Source organism: Phlebotomus argentipes, unplaced genomic scaffold (genome assembly GCF_947086385.1).
Source record: "Phlebotomus argentipes unplaced genomic scaffold, Phlebotomus argentipes genome assembly scaffold_18, whole genome shotgun sequence".
Classification (NCBI taxonomy): Eukaryota; Metazoa; Arthropoda; class Insecta; order Diptera; family Psychodidae; genus Phlebotomus; species Phlebotomus argentipes.
In genome coordinates, this window is record NW_026776177.1 from 8,814,430 (window position 1) to 8,828,420 (window position 13,991).

At 52.4% G+C, this 13,991-nt stretch overlaps 6 protein-coding genes across 7 annotated transcripts; 3 read left to right on the forward strand and 3 right to left on the reverse strand.

Moving 5' to 3' along the window:
* The first annotated feature begins 23 nt into the window (after positions 1-23).
* LOC132260789 (uncharacterized) lies at positions 24-1,584 on the forward strand. Its single transcript, XM_059759132.1, has 3 exons — positions 24-244; positions 309-1,393; positions 1,452-1,584. The coding sequence occupies exons 1-3, from the start codon at positions 185-187 to the stop codon at positions 1,582-1,584; spliced, it is 1,278 nt and encodes a 425-aa protein (XP_059615115.1). The 5' UTR covers positions 24-184.
* On the reverse strand, positions 1,389-4,365 carry LOC132260787 (NF-X1-type zinc finger protein NFXL1). Its single transcript, XM_059759129.1, has 2 exons — positions 2,076-4,365; positions 1,389-2,015 (listed from the first exon to the last, which is right to left on the reverse strand). Exons 1-2 carry the CDS (start codon positions 4,245-4,247, stop codon positions 1,593-1,595), a joined length of 2,595 nt encoding a protein of 864 aa, XP_059615112.1. The 5' UTR covers positions 4,248-4,365; the 3' UTR covers positions 1,389-1,592.
* Positions 4,366-4,794: 429 nt separating this feature from the next.
* Positions 4,795-8,517, forward strand: LOC132260246 (protein suppressor of sable). Its single transcript, XM_059758243.1, has 4 exons — positions 4,795-5,003; positions 5,538-6,198; positions 6,271-7,051; positions 7,114-8,517. The coding sequence occupies exons 2-4, from the start codon at positions 5,608-5,610 to the stop codon at positions 8,271-8,273; spliced, it is 2,532 nt and encodes an 843-aa protein (XP_059614226.1). The 5' UTR covers positions 4,795-5,003; positions 5,538-5,607; the 3' UTR covers positions 8,274-8,517.
* Positions 8,518-8,580: 63 nt separating this feature from the next.
* Positions 8,581-10,683, forward strand: LOC132260886 (probable elongation factor 1-delta). Of its 2 annotated transcripts, XM_059759275.1 has the most exons (5): positions 8,581-8,662; positions 8,897-9,010; positions 9,713-9,787; positions 9,902-9,995; positions 10,058-10,683. In XM_059759275.1, the coding sequence occupies exons 2-5, from the start codon at positions 8,921-8,923 to the stop codon at positions 10,564-10,566; spliced, it is 768 nt and encodes a 255-aa protein (XP_059615258.1). In that variant the 5' UTR covers positions 8,581-8,662; positions 8,897-8,920; the 3' UTR covers positions 10,567-10,683. The 2 variants fall into 2 exon arrangements, with proteins under 2 accessions (XP_059615258.1, XP_059615260.1); XM_059759277.1 differs by lacking the exons at positions 9,713-9,787; positions 9,902-9,995; positions 10,058-10,683 and adding an exon at positions 9,091-9,706.
* Positions 10,681-12,633, reverse strand: LOC132260885 (double-strand break repair protein MRE11). The gene is made up of 2 exons (XM_059759274.1): positions 11,397-12,633; positions 10,681-11,341 (listed from the first exon to the last, which is right to left on the reverse strand). Exons 1-2 carry the CDS (start codon positions 12,627-12,629, stop codon positions 10,715-10,717), a joined length of 1,860 nt encoding a protein of 619 aa, XP_059615257.1. The 5' UTR covers positions 12,630-12,633; the 3' UTR covers positions 10,681-10,714.
* Positions 12,634-12,741: 108 nt separating this feature from the next.
* On the reverse strand, positions 12,742-13,987 carry LOC132260887 (solute carrier family 66 member 3). Its single transcript, XM_059759278.1, has 4 exons — positions 13,575-13,987; positions 13,237-13,496; positions 13,054-13,174; positions 12,742-12,991 (listed from the first exon to the last, which is right to left on the reverse strand). The coding sequence occupies exons 1-4, from the start codon at positions 13,765-13,767 to the stop codon at positions 12,855-12,857; spliced, it is 711 nt and encodes a 236-aa protein (XP_059615261.1). The 5' UTR covers positions 13,768-13,987; the 3' UTR covers positions 12,742-12,854.
* Between the last annotated feature and the right edge of the window lie 4 nt (positions 13,988-13,991).

A 13,991-nucleotide genomic window follows, 5' to 3' on the forward strand; every position in this document is an offset into this window, starting at 1 on the left:
GTGTTTTTGGAAATCGAAGAAAGTCAAGAAAGTGGAATCTCCGATAAACTCTCTCTATCTGCTCGGCTTTTATCAACTCATAAATCATGTAGGTTGATACTGAGTCTTGAACACCTGGTGAACTGGTGAGGAGTTCACAGTCTCCCATTGAACGAGTGTTTGTAGGATTTTCCAGACGGCAAAAATGGCCGAGAAGAAAATTGAAGGATTCGGAGTTGAGTTGCAGAAAATCGAGTATAGCTCTGTAAGTACACGGGGATTTGTTGACGAAGTGAGTTGAATTGGTAGAAAATGTTGTCTGTATGCAGATTCTCGACTGGCTGGTGCGCTTCCATGATCCGGTGAACCTGTATCGAGCACATCCGTCGTATTTCTACTGCCAGGCTGTTTTCCTCCTGGGAGCGCTAATAATCGCTGTTCACTGCATTCGAAAGGGTGGGCGATGGCCTTATCTCTTCCTGGCAGCAATCGGGCAGGGACTCGTCGTGGAATTGCTGTCTTACTGGGTACCTCACATCGATAACTTTTGGCAAGGACTGGCGCCAGTCATGTTCTTGGGCCTCAGACTCCCGCTATACATTATCTTCCTCTATCCTGTCTTCTACTACCACGCCTGCTGGGCAGTGTCCAAGCTCAAACTGCGCTGTGGCCTGGTCGAGCACTTGGCTGTGGGATTGCTGGTGGTGCTCATCGATTTGCCTTACGATATCATAGGCGCCAAGTTCGTGCACTGGATCTGGCACGACACTGATCCTAACATCGAGCATCGCCACTACTGGGTTCCCTGGAACTCATACTACTTCCACGCCTGCTTCGCCGCCTTCTGGTCGTTCATCTTCCACTCCTCTAGGCGCTGGATGGTCGGCAAGAGCCTCCCGAAATGGGAAGCTGGGCCATTCAAGGCAGAAATATTCTCTGTCATTCTCGCGTCTTTCCTGGGAATGCCCGGAGGATGTATCTTCTTCATCATACTCTATCATCCCTTCCACGACCTCTTCAATGTGCACTCAGAAGTCACATCTGTGACTCTTCTAGTCATCTTCATGGTCATCGTGTGGAAATTCGACAGGAACTCCTTGAGAAACGGCATCTTAGAGAAGATGAAGCTTCTAGACTGGATCTTGCTGCTTCATCTGGTGCTGCACTACCTCACCTTCCTCTTCACGGCTGTCCTGTTCAATCCAGAGGACGTGGTTGCGATGGGACTCCATGAGCCCGTTGGGGATTGCGACAAGATCGTGCCGGTGCACGGACTATTCAAGACGCTGCAGAAGAGGCAGTTCCTCTGCGTGACAGACTACGATGAGAAGTACTACGACTTCCACTGCCTGCCTGGAAAGAAGCTGCCCAAGGAGGGGAGCGTCTGGTACACAGTCTGCGGATCACCATTCGAGTGAGTAATCTTTATTTCTGATAAATACAAAAGTCTACCATATAAATATCTCTTCCAGAAATCGCGTGGAGTACATCTTGATACTGTCGCTGATCGCCTTCGTGGCGTTCGTCGTCTTCTCGTCTATCCACCTGGACAGGAAGCAGCAAAGCGCTCCGGAAGCGTCCAAGAAGAAAGTCAAAGTCAAGTGAAATGTGTTCTACTGTACGTTGAATACAATTACAGACACAATTGCAGCCAGCGCGATCGCAATTGCCGCTCCTGTGAGTATTAACTTCCAATTTGTTCTCTTCTCATCCACGTACTCCCGCCTCTTGCGCTCTTTGGGCTTCTTCTTGCCAAACTTCCGCTCGAACTCCTCCAACTCCTGTCGGTTGCGTTCCGCCTCCTCTTCGCGCTGTCTCGCCATCTTCTCCTCCTGCACCTTCGTCTTATGCGCCAGCTTGGCGCTGCACTGCTCATCGCACGCCACAACGAAGCTGCCACTCCTCAGTCTCTCGCAAGTCACTTCCACCTTCTTGGTCTTGCACTTGCAACTGGCCTTGACCTTCTTCTTACACGCCTCCGGGTCCGGACAGGCGCCTGAGTGGCAAGTGGCGGAGCAACGGTGGCCGCAAGGGTACTGAAAAAAAGGAGAGGATCAGTATTTTGCTATCAATCAGACAGTGAAAAAACCACTTACGTTCCTGATGCACCGATTCCCACAGCTGAGCTGAGCCTCCCGCGCGCCGACATCCTCAGTAGAGAAGAAGTCGCCACACTTGTAGATCACTTGCGTGAGTCCACAGTGACAAGCTGTCTTCGTGGACACTTTGCACGGATCGCAAGGATCAGCGTGGCAGGCTTTCTTGCAGGGATGCGAACATCCCTTGGGCCTCTTTCTATGACATCTTTGCCGGCAGACCTCGCAAGACTCCTGCTGCAGCCACAAATCCTGCTCCTTTACACTGTGACATTCCTTTGCGCACTTGTGATTGCCACACTTCAGCTCACGGCCGCATTTCCGGCCACAAGTCCTTGGAATGGAGTTGTGACACGGCCAAGGAATGGTTTCGTGGCCGCCAAGACAGGAAACGGGCACGCGAATCTCACACTTGGGATGCGGCAGGCGCGCGATCTCTGTGACTTCGGGTTGCACATCCCAAGGACCGGCAGGACGCCAGTTCTTGTCCACGTGGCGTACTAGGACAGCGTCGTGACACTTCGCCTCGCACGGATGAGAGCATTTCGTCGTGTCGTTCGCCAGGCCACACTTTCGCGTGCACGGCGGGCAGTCGTCCTTATGGCAGCTGTGTGGGTTCTCGTGGTGACACTTGGAGGGTCGACGGCACGGAAGATGGCACTTGGGCGGGCGTGTCTTCCTCTCCCGTCCGCATCGCACTTCGACTGTCGTCTTGCTGCATCTGCATCGCACAGTTGCCTTCAAGTTGCAGGGATAGCAGTGGCCCATGTGGCAGTTGCTCTGGCACTTGTGCCGTCCGCAAGCCAGCGTCTTGCCGCAGATCTTGTCGCATGGCGGGCAATTGCCGTCGCAACATTTCCTATTGCATGCATGACGCTTGCAGTCCTTCTGCTGGCGACACTTCGTCTCGCACGTGAAGCTGCGATGGCACGGAAGCTGCTTTACGTGGAGTCCGCAACGGCAGCGCTTCTCCACGATCTCCTGGCAAGCACCGCACTCACCGCGGTGACACCTGTCTAGGCAGACATGATCGCCGCAGGGCAGCTGTCGCAGACAGGAATCTCCGCAGGTGTCGATTTGCTCCGAACACGGCGCCACGGACTTCTGCTTGCCACATGGACAGGAGCGCGGCAGACCCTGAGGACACTCTCCGCACTCTCCAGGTGCGTGACAAGTCTTCTGGCAGCGATGCCGGCCACAAGCGTACTCCTGGCCGCAGATCTTCCCACACTGCCAGTCGCTGTCTGAGCAATTGCGCTCCTTCTGATCCTGGCCGCAGCGACAGCGATGCACGCTGCGACGGGAGCAGGGCTTGCACGAGCCGGGAGCATGACATGGTTGGTTGCACTTGTGATGGCCACAAGAGAGCGTTAATTGGCATTTTTCCTGGCAACGCCAAGTCTTTGTCGAACACCTAATCATGCGCTGTGCGGACTTCTCACACTCACAACTCTGCGAGACGGTTTGCGGACAGGGCGGACAAGGACCTGGGTGACACAAGAGGACACACTTGTGCCCACAAGCGGGTTCCAGAGGTTTCTGGCACAGTTCTCCGCAGGAGTGAGGAATGTTCCAGGGATGAAAGGGTGGATTGTCTTCCTTACCGCAGAAACAGAGGTATTTTCTCGGGATTTCCTCGGGCGTGTACGCTTGGCGACACTGTGGGCAGTCCCATGTAATTTGTGTCACCTTCCTGGGGATGAATTCTCCTCGGTTCGTGTAGAATCCCGGCGAGGAGGCTTCCTCCGACTGTCGCATACGCTTCTGGCCCACATTATCATTCCCCCAGCGTTGAATGCACTGCAGATGGAAGAAGCAGTAGCAGGTGACGCATGACCAGATCGAGTCTGCCCTCTTGATGCTGCCAATGCAGATGAGACATGTCGCGGCGCCAGATTGGAAGGCATTCTCCAGGAATTGATGTGTGCGGCTCAGATCGCCAGAATCTCCTGCATAGCCTTTCAGCACCGACTGGAAGATTTCCTCAGTGGCCAGATCTTCCTCCTCAGAACTCGATTCGTACCCTGTGGCCAGTTTCTTAGCTGTTTCTAGGTGCTTTTGCTGCTCTTCGGCGAATTTTTTCTGGCCGCCATGACCACTCTTTTTCGCCGGTTCTGGGGCCGCTTTCTCCACGCCCCACACATTCTTCACGTCGGGAGCTTTCTTAGACATCTTCCTGGACCTCGTTTTCACTAAACTAGTTGGTCTATCTGATATGGAATTGATGGAAAATCCCCCAGACGTGCAACGTGGATTTCTGCAACACACGGCAGCAAAATACTTATCAACACAGACTACCCAGTTGTACGGCGCTCACTGTCTACACATACCGGTATGGGATTGAGTGCGAGAAGAAGTGAAGAAAAGCATGGAAAAGTTCTGGAAATTTCTCCGATGTCCCTAAAATGAGGGTTTTCAGTGTTTTACAATTGTAGAAATTAATGTTATGCGGCTTTTTAGCCATTTTCATACTCTTCAAGGCCTATTTTTGCTTAGTACGAAAAAGAGGATAAGTCTTGTTGGGATCTCATTTCTGCGCTGTTGGCTCCATCTGCCCGACAGTGGTGAAGACGATGGGAAATTTCGTTTGTGGTAGAAATTTGTAGGGATTTTTGGTGGATTTCCGTGACAATTTGGTGGTGAGTTTGAAGTCGTATTTAGTCGGGCGACAGCGGCGGGGGCGATTCAGAAAATGTGAAATCGTGGAGAGCGTCGCATCAAAGCCAAGAGCGCAATAGTATATCAAAGAAGTTGAAAAGTCACTTTAAAATTAGCCTTTTTTGCATCACTATTATTTACCTCTTAACTTTTGCCAAAACCTGCAATTCTCACTTTTGACGCCAAATGTGAATCCGAAACGGAAAAAAGCGGAGAAAGAAAATGCAAATGAAAACTGAGAGCCGAGTAATTTGCGTTTAGAAAAAAGTGGTATTTATCCTAATAGAGAGACATTTCAGTCATGGTAATCCCTCGCAGCCTCGAGAGTACTTTCGATGGGCAAAATGGGACTGCGGCCTGGCCAGGGGGCGCTCCCCTCCTCGCCAAGTCCGGCCATTTTGTCCTCATTCCATTGAATAATTGCCTGGCTTTCGCGCATCGAAAACGCCCCACAGGGTGACCCAAAGTCGGTTTGTCTTTGTTTCGCGACGACACGCGCCACATCCGCCTCGCCAGGATCGGACAGTGCGGCAGGACGTCCGATCTGGGATCAGGCAGCCTCGAATTTTTGCCACATTTCGTCGATTTCAGTGATTTTTTCTCCGTGTCACCCTGTTGCAATTTGTAAGCTGATGACGTATGCACACTGAGGTGAAAAACGTCCGCACAAAATTTCACGTGATGAGAGAAATGATTGGAAATGTCTGACGAGTGTCTGTGGGAGATGCCATCAGAAATGTCGTAGAATTAAGAAATAAGAAATGATCCATACTGAATATGGCCATATATATCTGTTTGTTGCAGGAATAATGCTCACTTGATGAATGCATGATGATGTTTCAATGAGATTTATCGGCAAAAAATTGTGAAGATCATGGATAGCGAGAGGGAAAAGGAGGAATTGGACCTCGAGGATGGTGAGATTGAGTCTGATGGCGATGACGAGCCGGAGAAGGCCAAAGAGGAAGCGAAGGAAGTGAAGGAGGCCAAGAAGGAGCCCGAAACGAAGCCTGAAAAGAGACCCGCGGAAGATGTCAAAGGTGTGACGGACGAGTGGGCGGTGAAAGTTGAGAAGGCAATAGCCAATGTACTGAAGAAGGATGGGATTGAAGTGGCGGAGCCGAGAGTAGCGCCGGGGCCGTCAAAGAGACCGCGCAATGAGGTGGAGGACCCAAAGCCGACGCGACGGCGGAAGCGGAAGCGCGAAGAACCGCGACCTGAGCGGTCTGAGCGGCCTGAGCCGAAGAGAAAGGGCGCGAAGGAGGAGGATGAGTACGAAATGCTGTGTATTCGCGGCGGCAGTCCGCCGAGGAGGGAGTACGAAGGGGATTCGGATCAGAGCTTCAGCAGCTACTCGAGCTATGATTCAGGAGATTACAGGAGACCGCGAAAGCGGCAGCAGCGCGAGAGGCGACGTGGCGGCGGGCCGAAGCATTACGATAAGCGACGCCAACATGACTCGGATGTGAGTATTGGGGAAATACGAGGCGTGGAATCTAAATGGGTGGAACTCCAATGACATAAACTTTCCTTGCAGACGGAGTCTCGACACCAGAGGAAGCTGGAGCTGTGCAAATTCTACCTGATGGACTGCTGCGCGAAGCGCGAGAAGTGTCTATACATGCATTCGGACTTCCCATGCAAGTACTACTATCTCGGCCTGAACTGCATCAACCGGGAGACGTGCAAATTTTCCCACGGACGGCCGCTGACCAATCAGCTGCGCGGTGTGCTGCTGAAGCATCTCGAGACGGCGCCGAAGGAGATCCTGGGCGACTTCCCGCGCCTAGGCAGGGAGCACGCCACTCACATGCTGAATGCCACGCACAAGAAGCTGCTGGCGGAGTTCGAGGAGGGAACGCCGAAGCAGCCGCGCAAGAGTCGCTGGTGTGGAGACGCCAGGAAGAAGCCCGAGACGAAGGAGGATGTGCTGAGCTTGCGGCACTTGACCAATGTGCTGTCGCAGGAGCAGATCGACAGGATGGCGACGATGGGGATCGAGACGCTGGATCAGGTGCAGCATCTCACGTTCATGCAACTCACGGAATTGGGACTGAGTTTTCAGCAACTGAGTGAGATTCAGCTGAACACGAAGAACTTTGTGAAGCTGGGATTGGCGATGGGCCCGGAAGAGGGCGAAAAGGCTGAGGGAACGGCGGAGAAAGCGCCTGCTGAGGTGGACAAGGCTGAAGACACAGACATGAGGGTAATTGACGCGGCTGAAATCGTGTCTCCGGATCGCGAGGAAACGCCAGCCATTGAGCCTGCGAGGAAGGAAATTGTGGTGATGGATTTTGGAGCTCAATCTCCTGAGGAAGGTGAGTTGAAGAAACGTTTAGATAACATTATCAGTTTTTTATCGTCTCTACTTTCAATGCAGGTGAACCGGAATCAAAGCTCCTGATCGATGAGACATGGTACAGTGACGACGAGGCCAGGAAATCCAGTGATAATGAGTGGCCACCGGCTCCGCCAGTGGTGGAGGCGGCGGATGTGACTAGAGTAGTTGGTGGATCTTTGTCCAAGATCGACTACTCATCCCAAATACTCCCAGAAGCTGCGACGCCTGAGCGAGATCCGCGGAAGAGGCCGGAAATCGCCTCACCGGACGCAAAGCAGAGACCCAGCATCTACGATCCAGTCGGTGAGGAGGTGGCGGAGAATCAGGACCAGGACATGCGGCTGCTGGTGGAGGGTAGCATGCGCGACGTGGATCTCAGGCTGCCGTTCAAGCCGCTCATGACAAACTACGTGCCGGCGACAGAGATTGACGCATCTCTGGCTTCGCATGCGCCCATGCACTACAAAGTCTTTGAATGTCTCATCCCGCCGCCGGACTATCGGGAGATCCGGAAGCGAATGCCCGCCCAGGGTAACACTCAAGATCCGCGGCTGAGGCGCATTCTCAGCCTGCGTGAGCCAGAAACGGCGGAGGAGCCAGAAGAGCCGCCAAAGGCGCCGAGTCCACGGCAGGATCCGCGGAGGAAGCGCGAGGATGTGCCCAAGAGCGCTCCAGCGGGAGGCATTGACATCCAGCAGGTGCTGCAGAAGTCACCGTGGTACAAGGATTTGGGCAGCAAGAACAAGATCATGGTGAATCAGCAATTGGCAGTGCTGTCGGCCGAACTGAAGCGCTTTGCTGCTGATCCCAATCCGGGAAAAGTGTTTGACCTCAGCGTGGTGGCGCATAATCCCACGCTGCAGCACATCCTGGCGCAGCTGGGTATCTGTCTGAGCGAGAGTGGACAGTTCACGATGGTGGAGGAGGGGGGACAGCGCATGATAGAATGGATGGCGCCGAGATTGCCGGGATTCATGCCGCCAAATCGGCCGGGATTGCTGGGAGTGGCGCCGATGCCACCCTTTGACGCGTTCTATGGCGGCGGCATGCCGGACTTCTTCAATCAGCCGCCGCCGGGAGACATGCCGCGGCCCAGGCCACCCTTCCGCGGCCGGCCTGGCGGTTGGGCTGGAGGCCGTCCGAGGCGGCATTTTGACGCCCAACGGCAAGGAAGACGCGACAAATCCACGAAGAACTGAGCGCGACCGCTGTGTATAACTGGACAGTTGAATTTATCTGCACCGCTAATGAGGCGACAATTCTGCCCGGATCCATGAGCGCTTCCGAGTTGGGCAGAGAGGCTCTGTGAATCCGTCAGTTGACTTTGGCGGGAAGCTTAAGCGATTTTATGGATTTTATCAACATTTCATCAGAGTCGTGAGTAATAATCATTGTAAAAAATATGATTTGTATAAAATAAAACACACCTAAAATTTATTTACATCACAATTTAATGTTTCTTGATTTCTCCGGGTTTTTTTTGCGAATTCGAATTCCACTTTTGCGCCAATTGCGGTTGGTAGCCGTGATTTTGTCACTTTGACAATCGGACCGCGCGTGTGTAGGGATTTTGGGCGATTTTCTTCAGGTAAAACACCTTATTTTCCCATAAATATCCTCTTCGCGTGACAATTTGCGAGTTCAGAGGGTTCCTGAGACTCAATACAATACGTCCAAGTGTGAATTGTTTCTCTGGGAGCTGAAATACTCTGTGGATGTGCAAATTCATCTCATGCGCATTTTGCCCATGTGTCCGGATCAATAATCGTGATGCGTGGCAATACCGGGAAGACAGCTTATCTAAGACCTCTTCGGATGGTAGTTTCTTGCAGCACCACCCACGAGGATGTCCTGTGCACTATCTGCTGAGCGCGTGTGGCTAGACAAGGCGCAGTACAGCGACGCAGAGAGGAAGTTCTACGAAAGCGCGGCCAAGGTAAGAGAGAGACCATGACTTTGAGGGTGTTTGGAGTGCTTTCCGGTGTATTTACCTAATGTCTCCCGGACGCTGCTAAGAACTGCTCCTTCGTTACTGAGGACATGGGTAAGGGAGAGTCTGTGGGCAAGTCCAAGCGCAGCAAGAAGGCGCGCAAGGAGGCCAAGGAGTCTGAGGAGTCTGAGTGTCCGCACAAGGGCAAGAAGAAGGAGGCTGCGCTGACGGAATGTCCGGTGCTGGCTCAGGTGGCCGATTCTGCGGATGCTGGCAAGAAGAAGCGGAGTCAGAAGCCGAAATCCACGGAGAACTCCGTGAGTGAGGCGCCAGAAGCCGGCGCCGCCGTGAAGAAGTCCAAGTCGAAGAGGCGCAAGGAGAAGAAGGCTCAGGAAGAGGCTGAGGACACTTCTGAAGAGATGGAAACTACATCTGAACACTCGGCTCTCGTGGCGAAAGATAAGACCGTCGAGGCAGTGAATGCTCCTGCAATCCCAAAGGGGCGCTTGTCAGACAAGAAGGGCGGCGGCAAGGAGGATGAGAAGGTCCTCGACAGCCCACAGTCACTCTTTAGTTCACTTTCTCACCTCATTAATCACCTGCATGCGCATCATTTGCTCATCCGCGTGGTTTTGATTTGATTTTATCTCGCAGATGATTATAGCGTACAATTGACTAACACACCACTAATTTCTTTCCCTAATTTAGGGTGGTAGTTCTGGAATGTCCCTGGTGTCGGAAATTGCAAAAGCTCGCCAGCATATTAAAAAATCCCTAGAACGTGTAAGTAGTGCCTTGATTAGATGAATTCAGAGACATTCTCCCGACACAGCGACCTGAGAAGAGCATTATTTGGCGATTTAGAAGCTAATTGATGGTCTGCTTTGTATCTTGTAGATGGACGGCATTGCTGCTCTCGCCTCCACGCCTGGGAATGAACTCTTCGAGCGTCTCACGACCCTTGAGAATGAGAACAAGAGACTTCATTCAGGTAATCAAGAGCGAGATGGCTTTTCTGAACTCATTTCTGATTCTCTTTTCTCGCCGTTTCAGTGGTCTCTGGCATGGAGAAGCTGATGCTGGGCCTCCAGGAACGCGTGACTGCGCTGGAGAAGGGCTCGCCAGCCAAGGCGGCCGCTGCCAAGCCGCAGCCCCCGGCCGCCAAGCCAGAGGACGACGATGACGGCGTGGACCTGTTCGCGTCGGACTCTGAGGAAGACGAGGAGGCGCAGAACGTAAAGGAGGCGCGCCTGGCGGAGTACAATGCCAGGAAGTCCAAGAAGCCGGCCCTGATTGCCAAGTCGAACATCATCCTGGATATCAAGCCGTGGGACGACGAGACAGACATGAAGGCCATGGAGGCGGCCGTGCGGCAGATCGAGATGGAGGGCCTGCTCTGGGGCGCCTCGAAACTCGTGCCGCTGGCATACGGCATCCACAAGCTGCAAGTGAGCTGCGTGGTGGAGGACGAGAAGGTGTCTGTGGACCTGCTCACCGAGGAGATCGAGAAGATTGAGGATCTCGTGCAGAGTGTGGACATCGCGGCATTCAACAAGATCTAAGGGCCATCATTCCTCACTTGATTGGTAAATCCCCGTGGAATCCCAATTTCTCTCAAACACTCACTTAATAACATTGTAATCCTGCTTTATGGACATTAAAAAAGTGAAATGGTCAAATGGAATTAATGAAGTTCGGGGATTCTGGTGATCAGTCTGATCCGGAATCGTAGACGATCTTCCTGTTGCTCCTGGTGGCGCGGGTTTGCCTGGAGGAGGCTTGCGAGAGAGATTCTTGGATTGTTGGTTGCTTCTTCGAAGACCGTTGATTCCTCACCGTGACTTCCAGCGCCTTAGCTCCGCGACCTCTCTTGCCGCCCCTTCCGCGGCCTCTGGTAGTCGAGCTGGCACGGGAAGATGTCGACTCCTGAGCTTCATCGTCGTCAGACACAAAGGAAGCAGATGCGGGAGCATCTTGAGCAGTCGAGACGGTTGTGCTCATGCCCGCCTCGTCCAGCATCTTCACAGCTTTGTCAAAGACTTCTCCGCTCTTGGCCCCGAACTCCTCAAGTGCCTCCTCCACCTGGTCCACGTCCGGCAGCTTCTCCTCCAAGTGGCCGATGGCCATCTGCACGTGGAAGTTCACCAGCTTCTCAGCTGCGTCCTCGTCTTCGCGTATAAGATGACGACAAACCTCACCCAGGCACTTGATGGACTGCACTTCCAGATTTTGAGCGTTCTCGACGGTGCTGAAATAGCGATTCACCACGTCAGATACTTGGTAATTCTCATTCTGGCGCTCCCGGTCAAAGGCATCCGAGAAGGCAGTCTCGTCGACCTGCGAAAAAGATCATTAACTCGAGTATTGGAAAAAGGAAAGTCTAGCAGCTCACCTTGCATTCCGACTTGATGCGGGAAATCTGTCTGTTGAGCACAACAACGTCATTGGGATTGGCCACGCGCTCGAAGAAGTGCACGTGAAAGATGTTGGGGTTGAAGCAGTGATTTTCCTGACTATACTGCACTCTCAGCCGGATGAGCGGCAGTGTGGGCTGCTTCGGGTCGCCCGAGAGTTGCTTCTTCGCCGCCTTGATCATCTCCTCAATCCTGCGAGAGATGAGCTTGAATATTTGGTCCTCCAGCTTCGTGCGGGGCTCATTCAGCTCCGCCTCGTGATCGTCCATGTTGAGGTTGCCAAAGACAAAAGGACGCACTCGCTGTAGCTTTATGGATGTCATGTCGAACTGCTTCTTGTAGATCTTAAGCACTCCGCAGTGCTTGGGCAGCGACTCTCCCTCGCTCAGCGACGTGGCCACAGTGGAGCCTGGCTGCGAGACGAAGAACTTCATCTTGAGATTCTGTTCGGGATTGATGTGGCTGTCATGCTCGTGGCCCCAGATTATAAGGTCCAGGAAGCGAGGCAGCGCCTCCTCGGGAATGAATTTCTTGCGGCCACGGTCGGCATGGTTCTGGTGGAGGACAAGTAGATTGAACCACTCCTCGTCGTTCAGCGCCTTCTCGAAGGTGACATTCCCGCTCTCGAACAGGCGCACCAGGCGAGTATCGTGGATGTGGCTGAGGCCCAGCAGAGCCAACTTGGTGGCGCCCTTGGCGATCATCAGCGGACTCACGACGACCTTCTCCAGATTGAGGCACTTCCCGAAGTAGTTGAGCAGTCCAGTGCTAGCCAGGATGTCCATGCAGCTCAGTCGCCCGAAGCCACTGGGATCATCGTGATTGCCATGGATGGAGAACACCGGGATCGAGATGTTCATGTTGGGATCCTCATAGTTGACCGTGCGATTGAGCGCGTCCCAGAAGTTGACGTTCTGATCGCTGCGGAACTCCAGATCTATCGGTTTGTCGCCCAGGACGTAATTCCTGAGAATCTTCAGGCAGCGGTTCATGGAGTTCTGCGAGGGATTGGCCACGTGGAAGAGATCTCCACCCAGCAAGATCATGTCCACATTATTCTCTTGGGCGTGCTGCAGACACTCCTCGAAGGTTATGAAGCTGTCCTCGCCTCGAATCGAGTCTTTCTCCAGATAGCCCAGGTGATTGTCGGTCGTCACGAGGATCTTAATCACATCCTCCTCGCGGATCTCCTCCCTCTCTTCATCAGACATCTCCACAGGCAGGATTTGAGGACAATGGCACAAGGAAACACTGGGAAAATCACAGGAAACTGTGGATTTCACAACGACGCGCAAAATACACAACAATGGGAGACAGTCAACCTAACCTCACTAATTTAGCGCGCTTTATTGTAGGCAAGCGTGAACACACAAAAAGTCAATTTATCTCTAAAACACTAAAAAATGTACTATGAAAACTGCCCGCGGAAGCCAACTTCAGTCAATCTTGGACAACTTATAGCCCTTGTAGTGATTAGCGGTAGAAAACACGGCAAAACTCAGAAAGAAAGAGATCGTGAAGTTCATCAAGAGCATATAATCAGCAGAGTCCATCAGGATAGTGAAGATTCTCGCTATAAGGATCAAAAGATGGATTAGAGAGAGAACTCAGTATCTTCTCAGGCGTTCAGCTTACTGCAATTTGTGAAGGAAGACAACAGCCAAGTCATGAGACTCACTGATTCTGAGTTTTTGGTGCGCAAGATTTCCATTAGTTGGATCACTTTGCTCGTGGCTCCCACTGGCGTGGTCAGAGGCTACAAGGAGAGAGATTCTGTGTGAGAATCGGCAAGAATCAGAGATTGAGTGCTGTGTCTACCAAGAGTACGGTGAGGAGCCACATGGGCAAGATCTTGGTGAGGAACATGACTGTGCAGAGCGTGTACAGTCCAATAAAGATGAAGGTCTTTCTATTGAGGAGGTTCTGGTACTTCAGTACCAGTAAGATCAGCACGTACTCCTGCAGCAGGAGTATTGGGTACTCCATGTAGGACATCAGGGCATATTGCTTGCAGAAGTTGTACGAAAAAGTCACAGTGTAGCTGCAGACCTCGAGGATCAGAGCTTTTGTGCTGATTCCTGCAAAGGCAAAAGGTCAAGGTGGCCAAGGTTATTCACGCAGAGTTTTCCCCACTCGAATTTGGAACGCAGCCAAACCTTCAGTCGACTTCATGTTCGCAATCCTGCGAATCTGCGGCACCTTGGACACCAAGCAAGTCGCAATTGTGATGGCGCTGAGAAAGTCCGAAGTGGCTTGTACCACATTCACGTGCTGGAACACCTCGGACTGCTGGGACGGCAAGTCGATGTGAGGGCCGTTCCAGTCGTCTAAATCAATCTCTTGCTCCATTGTTTCCTTTCTGGCAATCTTCCTGGACGAATTTCTCCTCTATTTCATATCACTCGGGCTGTGCTAATCGATCGATTGATTACGTACGGGGATTTTTACACGACACACTGACTGATTTGATATAAATAGACTTCACATTTTCACATAAATACTAGGAAAAAAGGAATGTCATCCGGAATTCCTTTTTTCAGCAATCAGCTGATTGCATGATTTTTTTCTCCTCA

Bases quoted from the DNA above. Each gene is read 5' to 3' on its own strand.
- LOC132260789 (XM_059759132.1), top strand. From the start codon at position 185: ATGGCCGAGAAGAAAATTGAAGGATTCGGAGTTGAGTTGCAGAAAATC. The intron at 245-308 runs GTAAGTACACGG...GTCTGTATGCAG, and splicing joins AGAAAATCGAGTATAGCTCT to ATTCTCGACTGGCTGGTGCG. The intron at 1,394-1,451 runs GTGAGTAATCTT...TATCTCTTCCAG, and splicing joins GTCTGCGGATCACCATTCGA to AAATCGCGTGGAGTACATCT.
- LOC132260787 (XM_059759129.1), bottom strand. From the start codon at position 4,247: ATGTCTAAGAAAGCTCCCGACGTGAAGAATGTGTGGGGCGTGGAGAAA. The intron at 2,016-2,075 runs GTAAGTGGTTTT...CCTTTTTTTCAG, and splicing joins GGAATCGGTGCATCAGGAAC to TACCCTTGCGGCCACCGTTG.
- LOC132260246 (XM_059758243.1), top strand. From the start codon at position 5,608: ATGGATAGCGAGAGGGAAAAGGAGGAATTGGACCTCGAGGATGGTGAG. The intron at 6,199-6,270 runs GTGAGTATTGGG...CTTTCCTTGCAG, and splicing joins GACGCCAACATGACTCGGAT to ACGGAGTCTCGACACCAGAG. The intron at 7,052-7,113 runs GTGAGTTGAAGA...CTTTCAATGCAG, and splicing joins AGCTCAATCTCCTGAGGAAG to GTGAACCGGAATCAAAGCTC.
- LOC132260886 (XM_059759275.1), top strand. From the start codon at position 8,921: ATGTCCTGTGCACTATCTGCTGAGCGCGTGTGGCTAGACAAGGCGCAG. The intron at 9,788-9,901 runs GTAAGTAGTGCC...TGTATCTTGTAG, and splicing joins TTAAAAAATCCCTAGAACGT to ATGGACGGCATTGCTGCTCT. The intron at 9,996-10,057 runs GTAATCAAGAGC...TCGCCGTTTCAG, and splicing joins GAACAAGAGACTTCATTCAG to TGGTCTCTGGCATGGAGAAG.
- LOC132260885 (XM_059759274.1), bottom strand. From the start codon at position 12,629: ATGTCTGATGAAGAGAGGGAGGAGATCCGCGAGGAGGATGTGATTAAG. The intron at 11,342-11,396 runs GTGAGCTGCTAG...TCTTTTTCGCAG, and splicing joins GCATCAAGTCGGAATGCAAG to GTCGACGAGACTGCCTTCTC.
- LOC132260887 (XM_059759278.1), bottom strand. From the start codon at position 13,767: ATGGAGCAAGAGATTGATTTAGACGACTGGAACGGCCCTCACATCGAC. The intron at 13,497-13,574 runs GTTTGGCTGCGT...TTGCCTTTGCAG, and splicing joins GAACATGAAGTCGACTGAAG to GAATCAGCACAAAAGCTCTG. The intron at 13,175-13,236 runs GTAGACACAGCA...CTCTCCTTGTAG, and splicing joins GGCTCCTCACCGTACTCTTG to CCTCTGACCACGCCAGTGGG.